Source organism: Typopeltis vanoorti, chromosome 16 (genome assembly GCF_054136105.1).
Source record: "Typopeltis vanoorti isolate ZY-2024b chromosome 16, IOZ_Tvanoo_1.0, whole genome shotgun sequence".
NCBI classification, from domain to species: Eukaryota; Metazoa; Arthropoda; class Arachnida; order Uropygi; family Thelyphonidae; genus Typopeltis; species Typopeltis vanoorti.
Genome location: NC_143564.1, coordinates 65,481,948 through 65,506,270, shown reverse-complemented (window position 1 = coordinate 65,506,270; position 24,323 = coordinate 65,481,948). Strand labels below are relative to the sequence as shown.

Below are 24,323 nucleotides of genomic sequence, written 5' to 3'. Positions count from 1 at the left end.
TATTATTTGATCTTGTTAGCAGCACCAAAATTTATACGGTCTCATACAGTTTCGTTCCTGAAATTCAAGTTTCTTTTTTTATCCCTGAAAACAGGTCAAAACACTGAAAGCAAAATACACAAACCAGCCAGAGGAACATAACTCTATTATGTCTGTTAACTGCATGATTAACAGATATAATATTGGTCTCTTACCTTAGCTGCTTCGGCCATAATTCCTAACAACCAACCAAATTCTAACAAGTATGTTTCACATCATAATTCTGTTTCCATAGTTGGTAGTGCTACTGCTGATGGATCAGATTTCATCCCCAGCAGGTGTTTTATTAAAATGCATGTTAACCTTCGCCATCCCAGATATGCACTCTTCCCAGTAAAGATAAGCATCGTATCACAGCAGGTATGAAAGCTTCAACCTCATTTATCTGTAGATAAAGTAATCCACTCACAGCTAATTTGAATATTTTAGCGCAGTGGACGTCTGCATTCCAGAATCTCCTTAACTTAGATCTGGCATTTCTTCCTTCGTCTTGTCAGTAGGAAGTCTTTAATGAGAAACCGGTACTAGAATTGTTTTTTTTTTTCTTAATTCTGTTCCTTTCTTACAATTAAATCGTTTTTATTATTGTGATAAGAACAATATTCTTATCAATATAAACTATTTAAATCTCACATTTAAATATTACTAAACATACAAATTCTTCATTCATCCTACTTCTCTAAATCTTGACCGCAATCACCTACAACATATCAGCTCGGCATCAGACAGACGAAAGTCGGCCTTTGAGAAACGGTAAAATGTTCCGCTGCTTTGAAGATACTAATCTGTTGTGCTGCCCTTCAATAAAGTATAAATATTCCTTATCTATTTGAAATTAAGGCAAAAGGTAATTTATTTACTCGTGAAATTATCCGAAGCAATGACTGCTTATAATGAGATCGAATGTTCATGATATTTATATCTTAGCTGAATTATTTTGACTTCATACAATAACCGATTTATGGTATTTAACGGAGTTCAGGGTTGCAGTTGAAAATCATCGCACTTTTTTTAAAGATAACAATCCTCGGTTGATCGTATGTGTTATATACATACAAAAATTTAAGGATAATCACGTCTGCTAATAGGATTCCAGTTTTGTTAAATATTAATTTGAGCATTTTTCTAGTAAAATCTTATTATTTTATTATGAACAATTTACTCCGGTTCGTCATTAAAAACTATTGTTAGATTTGACCCTATTTGATAAAGATTTTCATATCTTTCAAAACTAATTTTCGATAAAAATGAAAAAAAAAATCACAATTCAAGAATCTACATTTTATTAATTCAATCTGAACAGTTTCTTTCTTCGCACAATAGTTTTACACTTTTAAATTTAATTTACTAGAAATCAGATAAATAAACTTACGGGAACATCTAACTGTTATAGTTTAATATTTTTAATAAAATAAATTTGGTAATTCATATATCTAAATTAGAGATCAACTAAAATATTACATTTTTCCTTGCTTTTTTACGAGAAAAATATGAAACCAATCCTAGATAAGGAAAACGCAAAATATCAGTTGGTTAGAAATCTGTGATGTAAATCGACATGAGTGCATGACCTTAAAAACGGGAAAAAAATTTAGAGTTCAAAATCATCCAAGAAATGAAAGGTTTGTTTTCATTGCCAACCTTGAGCACTAACTTTAGTTTTCCTCTTAACTTGGAAATAAAGCAAACGGTTTTCCATGTAGCCGATCTTGATTTTTATCGTTCTATTTACTGATTTTTTTTTTATAGTCTGCCTCATTAAAAAGCTCAAACTTGCTGTAGACGAATTTTACTCTGTTTGTAGCGATATATTAGATTAGCGTAAAGGTAAGATGTAAATAAGGAAGGTATTTATGTAATGAAAAAAAGTGACTTACGTCAACGGAGAAACCAAGAGTCAACAAAAATGGTGAGTCAGAGAGTGAAAATACACACACACACACACGCGATGAATTGTTCCGCTGAATCACTGTGCTAATAGGGAGAGAAAATCCCTTAGTGACACATCTGAGAATGTCAGTGAAGAACTGGTAAATATCTGAAGTCAAATAATCATTATACAATCGAGTAGAAGCTTGTTTTTTTTATTATAATGAATAATTGCGAAGAATGTGGAAAAATCTTTTTTGTCATTTTGTATTAGAGAAACAAGGAGTGTGTAAAAAAAGGTTTTGATATGAACTCAGTTCAACTCTTCGAATTATAATATCAAATGCACCTGCACAAGAAGGGATGCAAGGCGAAGTTTTCGTTTATTATTTTTTGTCTTCCATTTTTTTCATTTTTTTTTCTCTTTTCATGTTTTTTCTTGTAGGAAACCGGTTGTCCAGTTCTAGCAACCTATAAAACTACTTCGTTTCACTCGAACAATACATTTAGATATTACGTTTCACTTTGGCAAGTTGCCAAACAGTATATAAAGAGAAATGTAATATTAAAACTTCGAAATATGTGATCACTGTAATTATCAAAAAAAAAAAAGTTGTGAATTGAACCCATGCCAAACTCCAACTAACACGCTATCTTACTCAGAAATGTGCTTTACTTTTCTAACCTTGCACATATCTTTAGAACTCCGTAACTAGCACTGACGATTTCCACCATCCATTGCAATAAGACATTTTCCACAGCCTGCTATTTTTTTTAACTTGCTATTTCACAGGGGGAGAAAAACAACGTTGTGGTAAGAATATCGTTCGTAGAAGTTTTACGATTTGCAATTTAGCAGAATTTATCGCATTGCCAGTGCTATTAATTTATCATTAGTAATACAACTGAATACGAATTTAAGAAAGTCAAGTATCGCTGCTAATAAAACATTTTTATTAGCAAACGTGCATTCTCAGGAGCATTCCTAGCGATGCGCTCGTAGCTCTACTCCTGAGTGCATCTGAGGGGAAGGCGGTCAGTATCGTGGCTTCGATGGTCACCAAGTAGACTCTCTGTTACTATTGACTAGCCATGGATTTCCTAATCTCACTGCAACATGGGTGTTTGTGAAAGTCTTTAGATTGTAGATGATTTTTAACGCTTGAAAAACATTATGTTTGGTTGGAAATGCAATGTAGAAGCATCGTTCTACCCTTACTTAGATAACATATAATAGATAATAAAAAAATGGAATATTAGCTAAGATTAATATATTTGAGGCAGAGTTTTTAAGTGTAGCAAATTCTAATCAATTCTTGTGGGCATTCATGCATACGTTAAGTTGCAAAAATTATAAGGCACTTGTATTGTTTCAAACCTTTTTGTTTTCAAGCCTCAGTGCACATTGCTGGCTCAGCATTGGTTTTCATTATAGATCCCTCTGTCCTGAGTGCATTTTCTACTAAATGATGATAAATGAACAAACGTATTTTGGCTCAACAAATCACAACCAATTCCTGCATTGAAGTGTAATGTAACGTAATGGTCTAGCCCTCATCCCTCATGAAAGATGCCATGATCCTTATGTCATAACACTATTGCCTTCGTGTTTTTACAGGTGGGACAATGTAATGTAGAAAATAATGTTCTCAGGCATCTTCCATACCCAATGCAAGTCGAAGCTGAGAATGTTTCGGGTAATATTCGGCCACAAACTATAGCAGAAATCCTATCCAATCCTTCACTTAAAGCGGGGTTATGAAGTTCACTGCTTTCACAAACAAACTCGTATGTCGTTATGGTTGCCCTGCATTTGTGTTGACAGAATCTACTGATGCAGACGGGAGGATGATACACCTTTTTCAACATTCTCGTAGCCTTTTTATCAGTTTATATGACCTTCCTGCTTTTCACCACCGTGTTTCCATATTTTAAATAGCGCCAGTCAGACTTTATCTCTGATGGCTAATTTGCACGTTATTTGCACAGAATGATTGAATGATCAGGCATCATATTGATAACATTTATCAGTCTAAACCAGTGATTTTCAACCTTTTTCATAATATGGCACACCTAGACTAATTATATTAAAATTCTGCGGCATACTAAAAATATATTCTTTTAATATTTTGACGATCTGGCAAAAAATAGGCATAATTTTGATTGATTTACATACAGAAGATATTAATAATAGTAATTACTTATCCTTCTTGGGAATAAATGCGCAAATTACGACATTATTTCTTTCAATTAATTTGTTTTCACAAATCTCGCGGCATACCTGAAGACCTCTCGCGGCGCACCAACGAAAATCGTTGGTGCGCCGCGAAGTTTAGACCAGCGATTTTCAACTCGAAAATCGCTGGTCTAAACTATGTTCCATTTCACGTACTGTGAACAGTTTAGCGAGTATTTTCTTTCTTTCATATTTCAGGTGTCTATAGTCTGTCAATAATATGCAAAAACCGAAAAAAAGTGGAGTGTTAGAATACTATTTACAACGCAGTGTATCATTCATCACTATTTATTTTTAATTCTCATAAAATTTGAAATGTTAAATGGCCTGGTTGTCCGAGTGGTTAGCGTATCCACTCTCCAGCCAAAAGGCTGCGGGTTCGAATCCCGCCGTGGGCATGGATGTTTGTGATTGTCTGTAAAAGCACTAGTGGTGGTAGTCGGTGGTAGATGGCGTTGGTGTTAGATGATGAAGGTTGGTGGAGTAGTGAGACGAGGAGTTGTAGAGTTGATGTCCTCCCTCAATGAGTCTTTGGACTCCCTGGAGGTGTGATATAATAATAAATGGGGAACAAGAATTTCCTGTTCCCCATTAGATCAATAATCTCTTATTTAATATGAAATGAACTTCGACGAATGTCCTGGACTTTAACATATAAATCACGTACGAATCAAACAAATAAATTAAACTTATTCATTTGATACGAAATTATATTATTGTTTTTATCCTTTATTCAAGGATAACAAATCCAAATATAGTTTCTTGTCAAACAAAATTTACTTTGGCACCAAGCGAAAACATTTTTTTACTTTTTTTATTTTATTTTAAATTATTCCTTATTTTTAAATCATTGAATAGAGTTTGTTAATTTCGGATTTGAATGGGTAAGGTACAAGCTACATAAGACATTAGTATAACTGACTAAACTTATTAAGATGCATTTAAAAAGACAAGTTTCATTTGTAGATTGATTAGATGATATAACTAAGGAGACGACATTAGGTGATAATAAAAGTCTTAGCTCCAATACCTTCGTTTTACGATTACACGACAATGAATAGGTCCAGGATTTTTAAATCATTAAGAATTACAGAATAAATTTAATTTCAATGTTTATAAAGATTTTTCAAGCTTAGTCTCTTTGTTACATAACTGTATAATAAAAGATCATTGTGATATGCTGTGAACAAGGGTTTTCTAATCTTGAACTGAAAGGTTTCATGAGAGTTTCGTGTAATCTCTAAATACCAGAATAAATCCTTTGTCTTCATAGATTACGGAGCGTTAGCATTGTTTGTAGAAGCGCTATGTAAGCTCTACTCCTTTAATGATATCGTACCTCTCGTAGTTCAGTACAATATTGAACAATCGCAGAACAAACTTGTTAGAGAATAAACAAACAAGGGTTAAACAGACGTGTGGCAATTCGTAGTTGTTGTTTTTTTTTCTAGAAGATACAAGAATAATTCCTGTAAAAAAAAAAGAACCTATGGAATACAACGGACTGTCTAAACCTTAAAATGTCCAAATACACCCTTTATCCAAAAAGAAACCGAACTTTTCGAAAATAGAAGAAACTAGTAGCGCCACCTGTTGCCGCTTTCGATACCTGTTGTATCGAAAGCGGCAACCTTCATTAGTGTTGCGTCAACTGTTTATGACATTTGTTTCATTAGAAGCCGAGTTATTGGGCCAAGAGTGAGTGTGTTTTGACGAACAGTCGGTCGTCACGATATTCATGCCGTACGTGACGAATTTTCGCTATCAATCGCTTTAAAACTTCGAGATGGAACTCACTATTGACAGGCGGAAGGAATTCTTTGTGGATCCCTTGAAATCGTAGAAACAAATCAACATTGTCTTTACTTTTGACTTCTCCAAGCGACTTTTTTTCGGATGCCCCTCTTCTGGTGGTCTCCACTCGGCACTCTGGCGCTTTGTTTCGGGCTCATACTCAAAGCACTACATTTTGTCACCAATAACAATCTTTTAAAGGAAGTTTGAGTACTTACGAGCGGTTTTAATGAGGTCCTTGCAGTGTTAAATTCGATACTTTTTTGGTTGTCGGTCAACTTGTGGTGTACAAATCGCGAATTCAATTTACGAAACCCAAATTCTCGGTTAAAATGTTGTGCACAGTTGACTTTGGAATCCCCAATTCATCTTCAATCAATCTCACGGACGATTTCGGGTTTTCTTTGATGAAATCACGCACTTTGTGGATGTTAATTTCGCTCAGTCCAGTTTTTGGACGGCTAGGCTTTTTGTCGTCCTCAAGCATCTCACGATCACTTTGAAATCGCTTAAACCACTCGTAAACTTGAGTACGGGATAAGCATTCACCACCTTTTTGAAGCATTTGATGAGTTTCGGTAAAACGTTTACCAAGTTTAACACAAACGTCAATCGCAGCTCTCTGTTTGAAACTCATTTTCCGACCGTTCGTCAAAACACACTGTCACTCTTGGCACTATAACTCGGCTTGTAATGAAACAAATGTCATAAACAGTTGACACAACAGTAATGAAGGTTGCCGCTTTCGACAACAAGAAGATACAACAGATTTCGCCACTACTACTTTCTTCGATTTTCGAAAAGTTCGGTTTCTTTATTGACAGAGGGTGTATTATTCCTAGCTTAACTTTCATTCCTAACGTTAACTCAAAATGTGCATGAAAAATATAAGGTATGATGCGTAAGATGTCCTTTTATACCTTCAGATTTGATAAGATTAACAAACTTTAGAAATTATAAATTAAGATTGTTGGATATTCATTAGCTTTTGTAATCAGAGAGCTTCTGTATTGCAGTAACGAAGACGAACTGATATTTGATCTTCGGGGGCTAAAAATGTCAGGGATGCGAGGAAATTTTATAAAGGCTTTTAAATGAAGGTGAGTGTTAGTCGGTTTCATGAGTATGCGGTGGTTTTTTTTTTTTTTTCAGGAAAAAGCGAGCTAACCCGCGTATTTAGCAAACAGCACACTGACCTCATAGCCTTAATTGCTTTGATCGTAATTTCAAATACGCACCCAAATTTTGAAGGCCAACAAATTTTTTTTACTTGGTTCTGGTTCCTCATAACCAAAGGAATCCCTAAGTTATTTTAAATAGCTAATTTTGTCATTAGACCAATCATAAACCAATCATCATGGCAGCAATAATAATAATAATAATAATAATAGAGAAGAAAAAAAAACGAGATTGGTTTCTAAAACATTGAAACCAGTCAATATAAAATGTTTTTGGAATTAGTGAAGTCAAGTATTCATGTTGATTAATATTAACATCTTCTCTGGAATTAAAATATTAATTCCAGAGAAGATGTTAAAAAGAAAGAGAATAAATGGACTACAAAATAATCGTAGGTAAACTACGAATTACTGTTAAAACGGTAAAAAAGAAAAAAAAACAAACAAATAATCGCAAAACACAGAATACCTGATGCGCAGTGACTCCAAAAAATCATTCAATGTGTTGATAAAATAACAATATTTGTTGGAGTCACGCATTTAATAATATGGTGTTGTCGCGTGAAGTTTTTTGTTTTCCCCTCAAATTTCTCATTCAAAATGAAACTGTATTTCTTCTAGCTTCTCATTATGTATCTATCTGTTTTCCAATTAATATACTAGAAATTGAAGTTTTTTTTTAATCCAAAAAAACAACGTTGTGCAAGTTGGAAGAATCATATGACTTGCTTATATTTCTCTTCGAATAATTTTCATACTATGTTTCATTCTTACTTTTGAGGTGTGATTTTATTCCAGTATAGCATCCAAAGAAACACTTCATAAGCTATTAAAGAAGAGAAGCGAAGTTAAAAATCATAAAGAAACTTTATATTTTACAGCTTCCCTGTTTAAGAAGCTACGGTTTTAATGACGTACTCCAAAACAAAGCAAACACCTGCAGGGGATTTGTAAAAGTCACACCCTTCTGGACTCTTCTTGAAAGCTGTGTTCCTAATTATGAAGCACCTGTAACAATACACAGCTCTACGATAAATAATTTTTTTTTGATCCTAAAGAGGTTGTTCAACCTATACTGCACTAGTACCCTGAATGAGCACAAAGTGAAAAAAGAAGGAACTTGTTAACGTTAGTTTAGAACACGTGCATTGTAATTTTTAGGAAATATATGCGAGGGAGGATGGTCCAAACGGCAGCAGTATGCAGAAGAACAAGAAGTAAAAGATTCTGCACGTTTGGAGGTGAATTGTAAAGCGCTAGTGACTATTCACGTCTTAGCAGATGAACAGAAGACCAGACAAATTACAATTGCCAGTTCTGATGAAGCAATGATCATGAAAATACATGGTGTCCCAAAACTCCTTGTTCAGTTTGAAGCTTTAATAACTAAGGATATATGAATTTCCAAATTTATAGTAAGGACCATTCTAAATTAATTCACTTTTTATATCCCTTGCAGGTTTATTTTCGAACTTTGACATAATCGCCATCATGCGCGATACATGATTCAAGCCAATTTTCAAATTCAATAAAAGGATTCATCAGCTGTTGCTCAGTGACTAAATGGATTGTATTTGCAATCATAACCCTAAGATCAACCAAAGAACAAGATTTTGATGTAAATAACTGTTTTGTACAGTTATTTATTGTTAGTTAAAACTGAACAAGGACTATTGGGACACTCTGTATTTGTATAAATATATGTAGTAAAAGCTAAATATCTCTCTACGAAAAATAAATAATTCAGGAACTCAGGTCTTCTATCGGTGGGATCCTAGTCGCATATCGCGAAAGAAAAGCTGGTACCATTAACTGCTGTCTACGGTACCGAATCAAGGATTTTTAGGTTGCCCTTTGGCACCAAATGCGAGAAAAGCTGGGATCTTAAGAGTTTTCAATGGTTTGTCGGGTTTATGATTTTGCGGATATTTAGGAAGTGATAGTCATGATAAATGACACACTAAAAAAATGAAACCAATTTCAAGTAAAGGCATTTCGCCTTATTTAGAGATGTGGGTGCTATCAAAGTTCGGAGTGGAATTAAAAAAGAACCCATTTTTGCGATTAAGAGAGAGAGAGAGAGAGAGAGAGAGAGAGAGAGAGAGAGAGAGTTGTTGATATATAAAGAAAAGAAAGAAGGTAAAACACCGGCATCCATTGGTACTTCAGCATTAGTTGGAGTACCAAAAATAAATATAAAGACTAACGATGAAATGTGATAATGCCAAAAGATAACAAAACCTTTACTGATTGAAAGAAATTCATAATATTTATTACTGATAAAAGTAAGATTCTTATAACGAAATACACGAGTCTCACCATGTAAGGAGATCAACATTTTACGATAAAAAGCTTACCTAGATTTTGCGTCGTCATCCCGTCTATCGACATTTCCGCCGTCTTCCTTTTTCGCGGTCTTCCTTTCCGCACTGTACCTACACTGGGGAAGGTGTACGGAGTTGGGTGGCTGTCTACAGTTCGCTCTCCAATGCTGCCGTTTCCCGCGACACCGCCGACGAGTGCTGCACCGTTACCGTGCGGCGGAACTGGGTGCCCCGTGCCGTCAGTCGCAAGGAAGCTGTCTCCGTGCACCATAAGTTCATAATGTGTCCGACAGTACACCAGGTTGTCCCTAAGTCCGAAATAGTCCCCCTGGGTCAGAGCAGCATTACACCAAGCACACGTGAAGCAGTGGAGATGATACACTAACTCGCGCGCCCTCATCACCAGTTCGTTGGCGAAGATCCCTCTCTGACAACGGGCGCATCGTTTGACTGCGAACAACCTGAAAATCAAATAGAAAATGACTTGACAACAGATCTAATCCTCCTCCTCCCCCCTCCTCCTCTTTGAGTGAGGAGATTTTCGTTAGTGTTAACAGCTATGTGTAAATTTAGGCACAAAGAATCTGGAAATTTTCCAGGTGATTTCGTTTTTCTTTTACATTTTTTAAGAGTTATTTTTTAGCAAACGTCTAGTTGAAAAAAAAGCATGTCTCCAAAATCCTAAAAATTATGCAATTAACTAATTTTTAGTAGTTTCATTAATATAATTTACTCCTCCTACTACTACTCTTACTACCACTACTACTAATAATAATCATTAATCAACAGATTAATGATTATTATTAATTTATTAATTTAATTAATTATATTAAAATAAACATCGAAACAAGTTTATTTTCCGAATCATGAAGGGAGAGGGACACTTTTTTCCCATTTGGTAAATCTGTACCAGGTTACTTGATATTTCGTTAAGAATTTCCAACTGTGGACGTTATCGATGAATTCCATCCACACTTATTGAATTAACTAAACCTATAACTTTGTTCATTTATTCAACTACATGCAGCTTTGAGAAATGAACAAAGTCATAGGTTATTGTTTTTATGTTAAAATGTAGAATTTTTTTACGTTTCGCTTATATCAATAAAAGTATAATTCGCTGTTAAGCTGTTCCTCTTGCTCATGTAGGTGATGGATACAAACCTTTTTTTCTCCATTAACTTAATATATTTTATCAGTGAAAATAAAATTTTCCAGAAAGAACTTGTACCGCTTAGGACTATTTTTCTGGATTGAATTTTGACCAATAACAGTTACTGTAAATATGTGTCATACATATTTTTTTAGTAATATCGTGTTAAAAAAAGTTACAAACTCAGTGCTGTTATTCATCTGATAGGCTACCGTATGTATGAATTAAAACAAGACTCTATTATCAGTTTTTTTCTTCTGTTTCTGGTTTAAGTATTACGATTTTTGAATTTTCATTTCCTTATTTTTCTTCTTTTTGAAATCCTTTTATGAAGATTTTTTTTCTTTATACGAACTCTTGCATTACTTATTACGAGAGTGGTCGGAAAAGCGATTTCGATGAACAAATTGGTTCACTTTTTTTCTATTTTGTTGATGCGATTTGCTTTCAGAAAATTTTCGAACTCTGAACTCTGAAATTCTGTACGTTATGGAACTTGAAGTTTGAATCCATTGATTAAGACTTAAGAAAATTAAAATATTTTCCTTCAACCAGCGAGTCCACTATCTGAAATGATGTATAGCCTCTGTTGTTCGTTGCAATTTTTGTAAATATGATGCGTATATAAGAAAAACTGTAGTGATATTGTGCGCATGCGTATTTAAGCGAGTTACCTTATTCAAAAGATAAAATCCTTTTTTCTTTCTTTCTTTTTTTTTTTTTTTTTTTTATAAATGAAGCACTTCTTTAAAATAAATGTCCTTGGTTATAAATCGAATACAAGGGTATCGCTGTCAATCCTAAGAAATCCTTGGAACCTTTAACGGATATAGAAAAGACATTTAATATCAAAGCTTAATGAAATAACAATGTCTCAAAGTTTTCAAGTAGACATTTTCTTTTATACCTAAGACGTTGAAGAAAACTTTAATGTTGCCGCTAATAGACAAACTTTCAACATTTCGAATGATAAATGATCATCTCTACAGACCACCACAACAAGGACCTTGTTATATTGCGTGTAGCTAAGCATAACACTCATTGCTAGGCGGTCTGGGAGATTTCATAACTAAGTATTGTCATGTCACGCACAGCTAAGTTACATTCGCTGATATTCAAAGTACACATTGCCATTCCTTATGCGTTTTTTCCCTTTTTTTTTTTTAGTTTTCATATAGATATTCTTGGATGCAAGTCGACATCAAAGCATATTTTGAAATCGTGGCGTCCATGCATTCCACAGTCCTTTCCCAAAGGTCAAATCTGCGACCTTTTGGATTGTTTCAACAGAATTGCATTTCATATCTAGGATTACTTCGTGAAATAATAAATGTTGTTATAAAAATGAACAAATTTAGGACTGTTTTATGCTTTCCTACCTAATAAAAAGAATCCTTGAGTTACGCTATAAAATACAGTCATGCATTGTAATTATTCATATTAGTGGTTAATGAAGTAGGGATGTTAGTGGAGACAAGAACGGTTTTATTTTTTAACTTCCTATGTGTTTATTAGAGTTGATCATATTTTAAATCCACATATTTACTCTGAACATTATAAATTTTGATGTGATTAAGATAAGCAGTGAATTTTTAATTAGCCTGTATGTTATTATCGAAGTCATTTAAAAATGAGATATTTAAGATTCAAATTAGATATTTGACCGAAGAAATCTCACAAAACATTGGTGAATTAGGACAAATAAATTAAATTTCTTGAATATGCATAATGATATAAAAAGAAAACAAACGAAAACCCAAACGACAAGAAAGAATATTTGATGTTTTTAAGCATACTTCGGCCGGCCTGGTTGGCCGAGTGATTAGCGTATCCGCTCTCCAGGCAAAAGGCTGTAGATTCGCATCCTGCCCAGGCATGAATGTGATTGTCTTTCACCTTCATACGCTCATTCATACAAGTGTATAAATACTCTCCCAAGATTAAATGGGTTACCATGGGAGAAGTAGACCCCAAAACCTCCCATTACGGGAGTTTTAAGGGTCAATATAAAATCATTGAACTGCATGTGATTTTCGAACGGCTTGTTGGTTTTGTGATTGGCAATATCCGAGTCGTTGGAGGGGAAAAGTCCTGTCGACTCACCTTCACTTTAAAAGCATCTTATAAAAGTTCCTCTCAACCTATAAAGGATCAAACAGAGATATTTCAAGCCAATGCGTGTCATTCATCTGCAAAAATGCAAAAGAAAACGATCTCTGCATATATAGATGACTCTGAGTCGTTGCTAATTGAACTATTTTTAATGATAGAGGCCCAAAATATTATTTAGCATAAAGTTTATTAACTTTCCTAATGGACAAGAAGAAAGTGATGTGTGGATTGACAGACTTTTTTTTTTTCCTTTTTGATGGAGTGCAATGAAGTTAAAACTTGCTCTAACTAGATTGCTAGGGATTCTGTGCAAGCTGGAACAAGAAATTTCAAATGAATGGTAGGTCCATTATGATTTTAACTACTTGCCGATATGCAAAACTAGATGTAACAAGGAACTCATATTTTGTGGGTTTACTTACGCATGCGCATAATGTTTGCATTATTTCCTTTTTAGTAGTATGCTTGTGTAGCAGTCATTTATTAACTCTGTAACTGAATTAAAAACATTTTTTTGTTTTGCTTAAAGAAACACGATTTCGTCTGAAGTGTTTAAAATACAATCTGGAATGAATGCCATCTTAGTCGCACGTGTTGTAATATTTTTGTTTTACCCGTGGACATTGTGAAACACCTGTGAAATAATACCTGCAGGTGTGAAGATGCTTACGTTAGCGCCGAGTCTTCTTTTAAAGCAAATACGTTGGAAATTTATATGAATACGGAGACTGAACAATAATTTTAAATATAGATAATCATTTATATACAAAAGGAGAAAAAATCCCGTTTTCATATGTAATCGGTATAAATCCGACCTATAACGCGAAGAACTTTCATGAGGAATTTTAAGTAAAGATGTGTTAGCCAGTCATCTGGAAGTGATCGAAAATATAGCCATTCATCCCCTTAAAACATGCCACGATGCAAAACACACGCAGTTTACAGACGTAATACAAAGGCCTCATCTTATAGCCTTAGTTACTTTTTTTTCTTAATTTAAACAACCCATTCCAGATTTCTATCGATAGTACTCTCTAGATATTCCTCAAACAAACGGTGATGGAAAAACTGTAACCACATTCTAGAGTGTTAATCATCGAATTAATTTATTTACGGCTAAGCATGGTGGTAGAGTGTTAAAGTCGCAGCAATTCTTTCTTGCTTATAAAATTTATTACTGATAAAAAAATGACAGGTGTCACATCGCCTGATGTGACAGCAATGTTACCTATCCTGGAGAGGGTGTCTAAAGTTTCTGAAGGGAAAATAAACAGCGTACCAACAACATGGTGCATGTCGAAACATTTTCATTTTCCTAAAATAAAAACAAGCAACCCCCCCCCCCCCCTTTACCCTTTTCTTCCTGAGTCGTGTGTTTCGTGATGTAAAAAAGTACTCCAAAACCAGCATACGTACAATGAATTATTCAAGTAGTGTCAGCTAATGTGGTCACCTTTGATCCAGACAGGTGGAAAATTAGCAAATTAGCAATACGTCTTAACATTATTATCAAACTTAACTCAGCCCTGAGTAAAGTGTGATAATAATGTTATCAATTGTTAGTGTAGAATACAGCTAGAAAAACATTTTATTCGAGAGAGAGAGAGAGAGAGAGAGAGAGAGAGAGAGAGAGAGAGAATGCCTGTCTCCTCACGTTACAGTAAAGTCATTATCACGACTACCAAAGTTTTACAACAGTGCGTGCTTGTGGATATGAAAAAACCCTTGAGATAATCCATTATGGGGGGGGGGTTACTCCCAGTACTATTACCACTACACATTTTTTATTTTATATGTGAAAATGTAAATTGTATAATCAGGACAACGAGAATTGTTAGGATTAGTAATTTCTTACATTCATTTTTCGTAGATGTTGATATATATACAATATTAAATAAGGCTAAGAGAGTCTTAAGGAATCCATCTACTAATTCTCTGCTCCTGTGTTTACTTCAAAAAATTTATTATTCATAAGTTGTACTGATCACTTGTATAAACGTTTTTGTTTGTGATTTAAAGCAGTTTACTAATCAGCAGTGTCTAAACGAGTTATTGGACGTGCATGCCTTTTCATGTTATTATTATTGCATCGATCACTGCATCTTCTGGTTTAGATGCGTTTCCATGGTGAAATCAAATCAAGGAAAAACTTTATGCGGAATGCAAATGAACAAATTTTTACTTATCATCGAAAAGCAAGCAAACAAGAACTCTTCTTATAGTGTTATAACATTAGTAAAAGAAATATTTCAAACAACATAACAACGAAATAAGTTCGTTCTGTTTGATGTAAAAATCATAAGAAGTAAACACTGATTCGAAAATTTTAAAAGCATTAGCAAAATCAACAGTGTTTTGAATTTCGTATCATGATAAGTACTATCTAAATTTATAAAATCAGTCAAACTGCTTGCCCATAGGCTATTGGACTTATGTAAAAATATATTCGGACAAATTTATCTACTACCTGCAATGCTTTAAAATGTAATGTAGTCCTTGGAACACTAACTTCTTGGAATTAAAAATGGTGGTAAAAGTAGAGTCATAGCATTCTGAGATACTTTGCTGAAGTTAATATTTGAAAGATCATACAACGGTAGAGTATTTTTATTTTTTTTTTTTTCAATAACAAATAGAATATGTTTAAAAAGTTTCAGCGCAGAGCGGGCTGTTTACATTCTTTCTTAATTATTTCATTTGGCAAATCTAAATTCTTCACAATCAGACAATTTCTTTGCGAAAGACTAAAAACCTCTCGCTATCCATTTAAAAAGGGTTAAAATAGTGTTAGCAACTGAGACATTGAGGCCAGAGCATTATGTTTGTTAATCGTGTGTATTCTTCTAGCCGGTTTGAATAATAAAAAAATAAAACAGAGTTTCTGAAGTAAAAATCTTTCTAATCTTTGTATAAGCCCAGTTATCTTATCTTCGATTGAAAACTCTTAGATTCCCCGTTATAGAAGAGATTCGAACCCAAGTTATTCCAACTATAGATAAATGTCACGAAGTCTTCCCAACATATCTACAAGACTTCTGAAACAGAACTTCTTAGTAAATAGAGTAGATATCCCTATCTTTAGAAAGCCACATCTGATTTACTTAGTGAATTTGAAGATGCGGGTTACTCTATATGATAAAATTTACGCTTCATTGACTATAGATATCAAAAGATATCTTTTAGCTTAAGCAAAAAATGTTAGGTCATCTAAAGACTGATTTTATAGGATAATGTTTAGATTGCGAAATGAGTAGAACTTGACAACCATTTCATAACATTGTAAAATGATTTCGAAGTGCTAAAAATGTAAATATACCAGTATATATTTATCATCTTCAACTGAAGTGTTATTAATAGCATTAAGAAATATCCTCACTCAGGCAAAACGATATTTCTAAACTTAAAGTCAAATTAGAAGCATGGGGGAAGTTAATAAAATCCGTAAAGTACAGCAAATTCTCAGGAAAGGTTTAGTCGACTACCTTTATAACTTGAATCTTAAGGAATTTAAAAAAAAAAAAACAATTTCTAATGCATTTTTCATTATTTATTCATTCGTAAATCACGATCAATTTATGAGGATCTGAACTACACTTTACCGATTATAACATAAAAAATTGTTCATTTTTTTACAGTTTAAGAGCTTGCTTCATCATGCAGAGACTATTCTGTTTAAATATACGAAGAAGGAATTATTCCTAGCGATTGTCTGCAAAATCGTGTAGAATCGCCCGCTGGAGATTTTCACTTCAACCATTCCCGTCTTTTCACTAGAATAAGTTTCTTCAATCATTTTTGCACTCGCCACCTTTGCATCCTTAAGATCGAGCAAAATGGGTTCCCATATTTATACGCGAATTACTTTAATCTATTCCTTATTTTAAATTATTCAATTCCACGAAAACTTGAGCAAGTTATTCCCTGTTTTTACCTATCGTCTATTTCTTATGCTTCATTTCAGAGCATAACGCATTAGTTGATGACAAGCATCTTCGCACGGTGTTACTCGTGCTGTTTCTATGGTAACACGGTGGATAGCATCGATTTTTGATCTTCAGAATATTTAAATTTCAGTTAGAGCTAGGAGGTAAACTGTGAAGTGATAGAAAAGTTCAAGAAATTCAAGCGAGTAGGTCCTTGAAGATGATGATACAGAGGAAAGGAAGTCAGAAGAAAATGCGGATGGCACGTGAGTTTATAATTCATTTGGGATAGAAAGAAGCGCTATATGCGTTTACGATTGAATATAGAAAGAACAAAGCCTTTTTTTGTAAATTATTTTAGCACGAAACATCCATTATTGTTTCCTCTTTGTCTAAATATTTTGATATAAAGTTTTCTTCTTCCTCGGGCAAGATTCGCTATCACAGAGGTTCTTTAAAAGAATAAGTTAAAAATCTTCATAGTAGAACACTTCTTCATAGATATCCAATCTGTTCTATTTCACAATGTTTGCACTCACTGAGTCCTGAGTATTGGGAAAGTTGGGCTTTTGATGAAATAATAAAATCAGTGAGGTGATGCGAATTGTTGTGGTTATTGTAGTCTTCCGAAGATCGTCACATGCCATTCTTAGGACGCGAGAGACCTTTGTACTGATTTTTTTTTTTCTAAATGAAGGTAAGTTAGTCGTTCTCATATCGATGAAGTTTTTCTCACACAAAACTCAAGGAATTAACAGTCAGCGTATTAGCGTTGTGCCTTTAGCTGCCTCAACTTTAGCGTTGTGCCTTTAGCTGAGACTAATTTCAGTTACATACCCAGTCGACAATTTTAGCAAGCATCCTTACTAAAAAGAAGTGTTTCACTAATTATGCGTTTTCTCCCTTTATACATAGAAAACACATAATCTTCCAAAGTAGGCATCAGTACCATATAACAAATATTATGTTACATGGGTACTGTTAATATGCATTACTATTATTAAAGTAATACATCTCAACAGTTAGTAATATTTCCATATGCGAGATGTATATTCATGAAAATATTACTCATTGTCATAGTAATACTTATCGTACTTCAACATACGCTTGATCATTTTCTTATTCTATGATGTAATTTTCTCTTCACATTAACGAATTTACTCTTGATGTTTGTGAAAGTATTTTTTTTAGTATTTTTTTTCCGTAGCAGGAATGTCAATATTGATAAACAAACAACTTTTTCAAGCAACTCCCACATATGGGTGATGCTGCACGTTATGGGAGTTAGCTTTTTTCAGCTGCTTACTTATACGCGATGTAGGAAGATATCCGGTAGTAAACCCACTCATTTGCAGTAGATTTTGAGAAATTCTAAGGAATCAGCTTATGATCAAAGAAGAAGAAAGATGTTTTCCCTGGAAATACTCCCACAGAAGTCCGTATTATAAACTTGTGAATGGTTACATTGCACATCTTGGATACTGTTTTTGCTGCTTCTCGAAGTATTTGTAACGACCGTTACCTCATAATTATTTTGATATATCTACCTAATGAGCAAAATATCATGAAGGGACATCTACGTAGCCTTCTCTGGATAATGAAATAACACGGAACGAGTGCTTATGTTTAGCAAAGGATGTGGGATGTGTAATACTCAACATACCATGTTCTCGTAATGTCTGTTTGGTTAATTCTTCGAGTAAAGTATATTCGATCTAAAATTATGAAACAAAGTTTTTGTCTCAATTAAAACTGAAACTTAAAGACAATTTTGATTTTCGAATAAAATTGCATTTTTTCAATTTGTTTCTCAAAACTGTTTGTTTTAGTATTCTTCAAATGCAAGAGCTTCGATGTTGCATATTTGAAATTACTAATCCCTTTAGGAAAAATGCAATGTCTTTCTTAATAGTTCATACAACAGAAATCTAGACATTATAATGTAAATTTGGAAATATTGCTTTTTATATTAATTTTTTATTTGTCTGAGGGAAAAAAAAAACAGAAAAATTCCAGCTAGTATTTGCGAATAAATCTTTTGTCTTAAATGAATGCCTTCTCTTTAATGGATTATTTCATGTTCAAAATACTAAAATTGGTATACTAGTTATCGAATTGGTTGATTAGATTGTTAAAGTCTGAACTGAATCTCGTTTTGAATTCAAAAAACGTTTTTCTTTTGGTTCATTACGTAACACTGCATTAATCTGTTGAGATGATAGACCCTCAACGAATACATCAAAGCATACATAATGAATGCTCCAATTCTTCATACTTTAATGCACCAATTCTAATCCATCTAGTCCAATGTTTCTCAATAATTTTTAATAAAAGCATTGCGAATCTTTTAATAAAATTATCCATGTAAATTCAAACATTTCTACTCCACGACCTTGTATATGTTATTCACTCATCAAAGTGAATGATAATAAAAAAGGTCAAAAACTTAAGTATTTCAAACATCCCCGCTTAGCAAGTCTACTAAAATAAGTTAGCTAATCGTAGATACTTGAGAAGAAAAAGAAAAAGAAATAAAACAAAGCAATAAAATATACGAAATCAGTAAAAATGAGAAGTTGCTTAAAGTACTATTAGCTATGTTGAGTCATTGACCAACTTGGGTGGAATTTTTTTTTCAAATTTCTCGGAAAACCACTTCAAATCCCCTTAAAATAAGTGGTTAGAAATTATTGACTTAAACCGAACTCTCGGAAAGGCTGATCGGGGGAGGGGGAGAATTCAGTTAATCATGAATGATGTGCTGTATTACAGCAATCTTTTCAATCAGCCTGTCGCAAAAAAAAAAAATTAAAAAAAAAAAAAATAAAATAATAATAATTTATCGTATTATAGAATACCGAATAAACTGGTGATAAGAAATTTGATTCTCTGTCAACTACAGATATACTAAAGGTTTACACAGATAATCTAAAGACAAACTTAAACGAACTTTAGACATGCTAAAGATACAGAGATAAACTAAACATATACAGAAAAGTGGAAATATATTTCTATAGAAATCCAAAATTTTAATCACCACTTTATTGAATGAGGAAATAAGTAGCGTTGATATCAATTTCACTCCTGTTTCATTTACAGCAATTTCACTTACGATAGTTTAAAAATCTGTGATGCCAAGTTCCCATGAGATCGCTAGCTTGTTTCCTGTGTGTCCTTGTCTCCATGAATAAATGTATAACCTTGGAAAAATTTATTTGCTTAGAGACCTTGATGACATACCTGCTGTGGTTTCACCAGTATTACGTTTCCTAGCGGACCATTATGAGGGTCACAAAGTTCGAATAATTAAAAAAAAAAAAAAAGTCATGTATATTGTGGGCACGTTAAAGATTGCAATCGCCTTCCATGCATATTTTGCACGCAGATAAAGCCAAACGAAAAGCAGAAGTAAAAATTCAGAACAAAACTCTTTGAAAATAAGTAAGTAAAGAATTAGGTGGGATGCGATTTGATTATGATATGAAGAATGTGATAAACATGTAATTATTATGAATTACTACTGTCTCGCGATAAGAATTGTAGCTCACATTAAGCCTATTATAATAAAGACTAACCCCGAAAATAATTTTAAATATAGAACACCGGGAATTAGCTTTTTTTACGATGTGTATAAAGCAGAACAATTATTACATCTTTATTTATAAACTGGATTGAAATTCTCCAAATTCTTTCCGCATCTGTTTAGATAGATGTCAACTTTGTTTAAACCATTAAATGCAGTATTGTACAGCATTAAACGCGTGTAATTTTTAGAAGTTGTTTCCTTGTATTAAAGCCCACCTTCCTCTTTTTAAACTTTCATATAGGTCTCTAAGAATGTACACGAAGGAAGTGTCCAACTATCTGGATTCAGCGATGCAGTAAAAATGCAATCACGAACACCTTACTCTAAAGTCTATCAGGGCTAACTGAGGTTCTGACTTGTCTTTGCATGCTGATTCCCATCAAGATAATGCGGAGGACAGAAGTACGAAGCACAAAGTTAAGTGTTTGCGCATCCATGTGAGACAGCGCATAATTAGAAACGTAACCTCCCCCCGTAATTATGGAACGCAGTGTTACGGAATCATCAGGTGCATCATCCGTCGCTGCAGGGAAGTGCCAATGACACGCACGTCTGTAGGGCGAGGCGCAGACAGGAAAGATGGCATCTGTAATCTATGCACGCGGTAGGGTAAAGAAAAGGAAAAAAAAAAAAAAAAAACTCCCATTTCTTACTCATAATGCTTGTAGTTTTAATGCTTTTTTTTGTTTGAAGGGGAAAGACACACTCTGATGGCTTGGGGGCGTGATTTTCGTGCTACGAAATAGTCGAAGTAGCAACACATAAATTAATTATATTCTTTCATAAAAGTAATGGACTTTCCGCGGATCTGTTAAGAGCTATATAGAAACATTTAAGGTTTACGGATAATAATGAGTCGGCGAAGACAAATAATAATGTTGATGTCAGTTTACAATGCTGCCTTTTTTTATTGTTATTATTGAAATGTTTACATTTTCTGATCAATGCCTAGATTGATTAGTTAGATCTCTGATATATTCTTTACTAACACAAAGAAAGATTAGCCAGAAGATTGATCTCTTAATTTAAAAAAAATATATATGGCTTCCATCTTTAGATTCTGTGTCACCGTACTTTTCGAATAACAATTCTATTTAATATCTATCATGTTATTATAAAATATTACAATAACAGAAAGAGTCTTCGTAGCTCATTCGGTATAGATGAAGTCCTTTGACTGGAAGATTTTCACTTCTGTATACCGAGAATGTTTTGCATAAGATGGCCTGATTAGTATAAAATAAAACTCTTAAGGATTGTCATACTTGAAAAGTTGTGAATCTAATAAACATTAATACCGTGGATGAAGTGAAGGTTTTTTTTGTAATGCAGGAAACCCCCCCCCCCCCGATTTAGTGATTAAACGACATTTTTACATGCCATTTCAGGCCACTATCAAGTAGGATGGTAGTTGTAGATCATGCTGTGCGGTGAAAATCATTTGCCACCGAAAGAAATTTAAAAACACCCATGTCACAATGGGATTGAGGATTAAAGACACAATCTCTTTAGCCAGAGAACAGACTACCTTTTGCTGAAACTCTAATATATTTCTACTAAAAGTTTCACATCAACAGAAATATAGATGTTCTTTTAAAATCCACTTTTAATTTCCTTTTATATAGGCTTAATCTTTAAGCCTATTTAAACATTTTTATTTTTATAGGGGCTTAAATGATTCCATTAAATATGGTGCTATGTGAAAATTGGTTAACTCACACTACAATATTTTACTATTTTATTTTTTTTTTGCTATGAAGTTTTCGTAATTTGGAGAATAACTCATATTTTAAACATCTGTAATGAGAACTGTACAAAATACGCGATGAAAATTTCTGTTGCATTCATCAGAAGCTTTTGTCGGTATAGATCACAATATAGCATTTACCGGTTATCCATTTTAGTGTAAGCACGGCTTGCAAGGTAAAATTAATCTGTCAAGTTGTTGACTAACATGTTGTCTTTGTCTTGGACACTTTATATCTCAGAGTGTCGTTTAAGTTTGAAAATAGCGATGGGTATACAATGCCAACTTCGCATCAAGAATTTCTCAACCAAAAATTGAGTGACGTCATCTCCATTAATCACATCAGTCACTGGTGGCCTAATTTGCTTTAGGCCACCAGTGAGCCATATAAGCAATGCTTTTAAAAGCTCCGTCAATTCTTCTCTTTCTTAATGTTTGATATTTTATGGAACCTCTATAAGTTTGGCCATTAGAGCTGAAATCTCTCTTATCGCAAGATCCATGCTGCTCTTCCAACCGCGGAACGTAGGTATCTCCCAGAAAGGAGGGAAATCGGTCAGCACTTCTTGCTCAACAAACCAAATAGAGAGGTTGACCACTCACCTTGTAGTGCTCCCATAAAAACAAGTATTAGCGTTATAGAATGTTGGAATCTCAAGAGGCTGAACATCCGTGCCATGACTATGACGACTTTTGACAATCCTGTAATATTTGCAAGATGGAGTATGAGCAAAATACTATCGATTAGAAAATAATTTATTTGGCATTTTTACTATTGGTTAAGCAGCCTAAATCTATAAATTAAGAGATGTTATTAATTAATTGATAGATTACTAAATTGAAAATAATTAACGCTTGCCGGCCTAGTTGGCCGATGGTTAGCGAATCCTCTTTTCAACCAATAGGATGCGGAATAGGAACATTTAGAAGAAAGGTTTCTCAAAAGATTTGTATGATTTGTACAACTATTCAAGTTGGTGGAATGATCAAAAATACTCGAATATCTATATAATTTTTGCAACGCAGTAAAAATGATAATGAAAAGAAATATACTAATACGCCCCCCCTCTCAAAATGAGTAATTGGGGTCGTTTAGCAATATCATTTTTGGAATTTAATATAAAGCTGACCTTTGTCTAAGCCAGTGCAACGATTTAACTCATATCAGATACTGGAAGAAGAAGATGAAGAGAATATGGAAGATAACCACCTCATTTCATGCTACTAATCCTAAATGGTGTCATTGGTATAAATGATAAGAAGTTAGGATTAGTTCCTAATAGGTGTTATTCATACCACGTCTTGGAGAAAAACCTGCTTATTAACTGCAAAGATCGAGTCAAGATCTCAAGACCAAATTAATTCAAAATTTGATAATCAGATTTTGTAATCAGTCAGAGTGGAACTGCCATGAAACAAACCTATGAATGAACTATGCTTATGTATTAAATGAAATGCAACCAACTTAATCTGCTCTGGTTTGGTGTAACTGGAATTGTGCCCAAAGCGACTAAAACAACGAGGGAGAGACGGTTTCCGAAAAAGCAAACTTACTACCTTCTGATGAAACTATCTGTCTCATTTTCGGTTGAAAAGGCCTTATAGAGATTCCTTGCATCCTAGATAGGATTTAAACCTAGGTCTTTCCAGAAGGGGGAAATGAGTTATTCTGTTTAACTTCTTTGGAATGCACCCCTGCAACTTAGGAATAGCACAAAGAAGTAGTTTCGGAATACTGTGGATAAGTAATATGTCTTCTGAAGGGAAAAAGCAATAGTTAGTCTGTCCGTTAAATTAGTAATGTATCCTCGATAAGTTTATTTTGTGATTTATTTTCATCTTCCTTTCAGATGGCAGGGTATGGAGCTAATCAGTGGAATGTTTTGAACCAGTTTCTCTTTTGATAATTCCAACTAGGTTCTCGTGTGACACATATGAAGGACACTGATAGTGTCCTGTTATCATCTAAACATGTTTCTGTTGGCGTCGTTCCAGTTATTATAATTTAAAAATGAATGGAATTCCGAAGAAAAATCATGAAAGTCCCAAACAATGCTGCAAAATATTTTTGTATGTTATTTTTTCTATTATTATTATTATTAAAAATATTATTATTATGCTATAGCAGCGATGAGGCCTATGCGGACAACTACTGCATCATTTTATTAAACTAGTAGTTTGCTATTGTTGTATGTATTTTTGGCTGGAAATAGCCTGTATTCTGTAACCTGTGTTTGAGGGATGAAAAACCCGAGTTCCCAGAAGGAAAAACCATACCATATCCGTATGAGACCGGTAACTCGTTTTCATTTGAAAAAAAAAAAAAAAAATCCTTCAAAAGATTTTTCGGTTCCTGCACGAA

General features: G+C 33.8%; 1 protein-coding gene across 1 annotated transcript in view; it reads right to left on the bottom strand.

Annotated features, from left to right (window-relative positions):
• The window catches only part of LOC150098086 (LIM/homeobox protein Lhx9-like), a 100,480-nt gene that overhangs the window by 15,317 nt on the left and 60,840 nt on the right, over positions 1-24,323 (bottom strand). Inside the window, exon 2 of the mRNA XM_090406244.1 lies at positions 9,474-9,901. Coding sequence (XP_090262370.1) covers positions 9,474-9,901 — 428 coding nt within the window. The remainder of the gene's footprint in view (positions 1-9,473; positions 9,902-24,323) is intronic.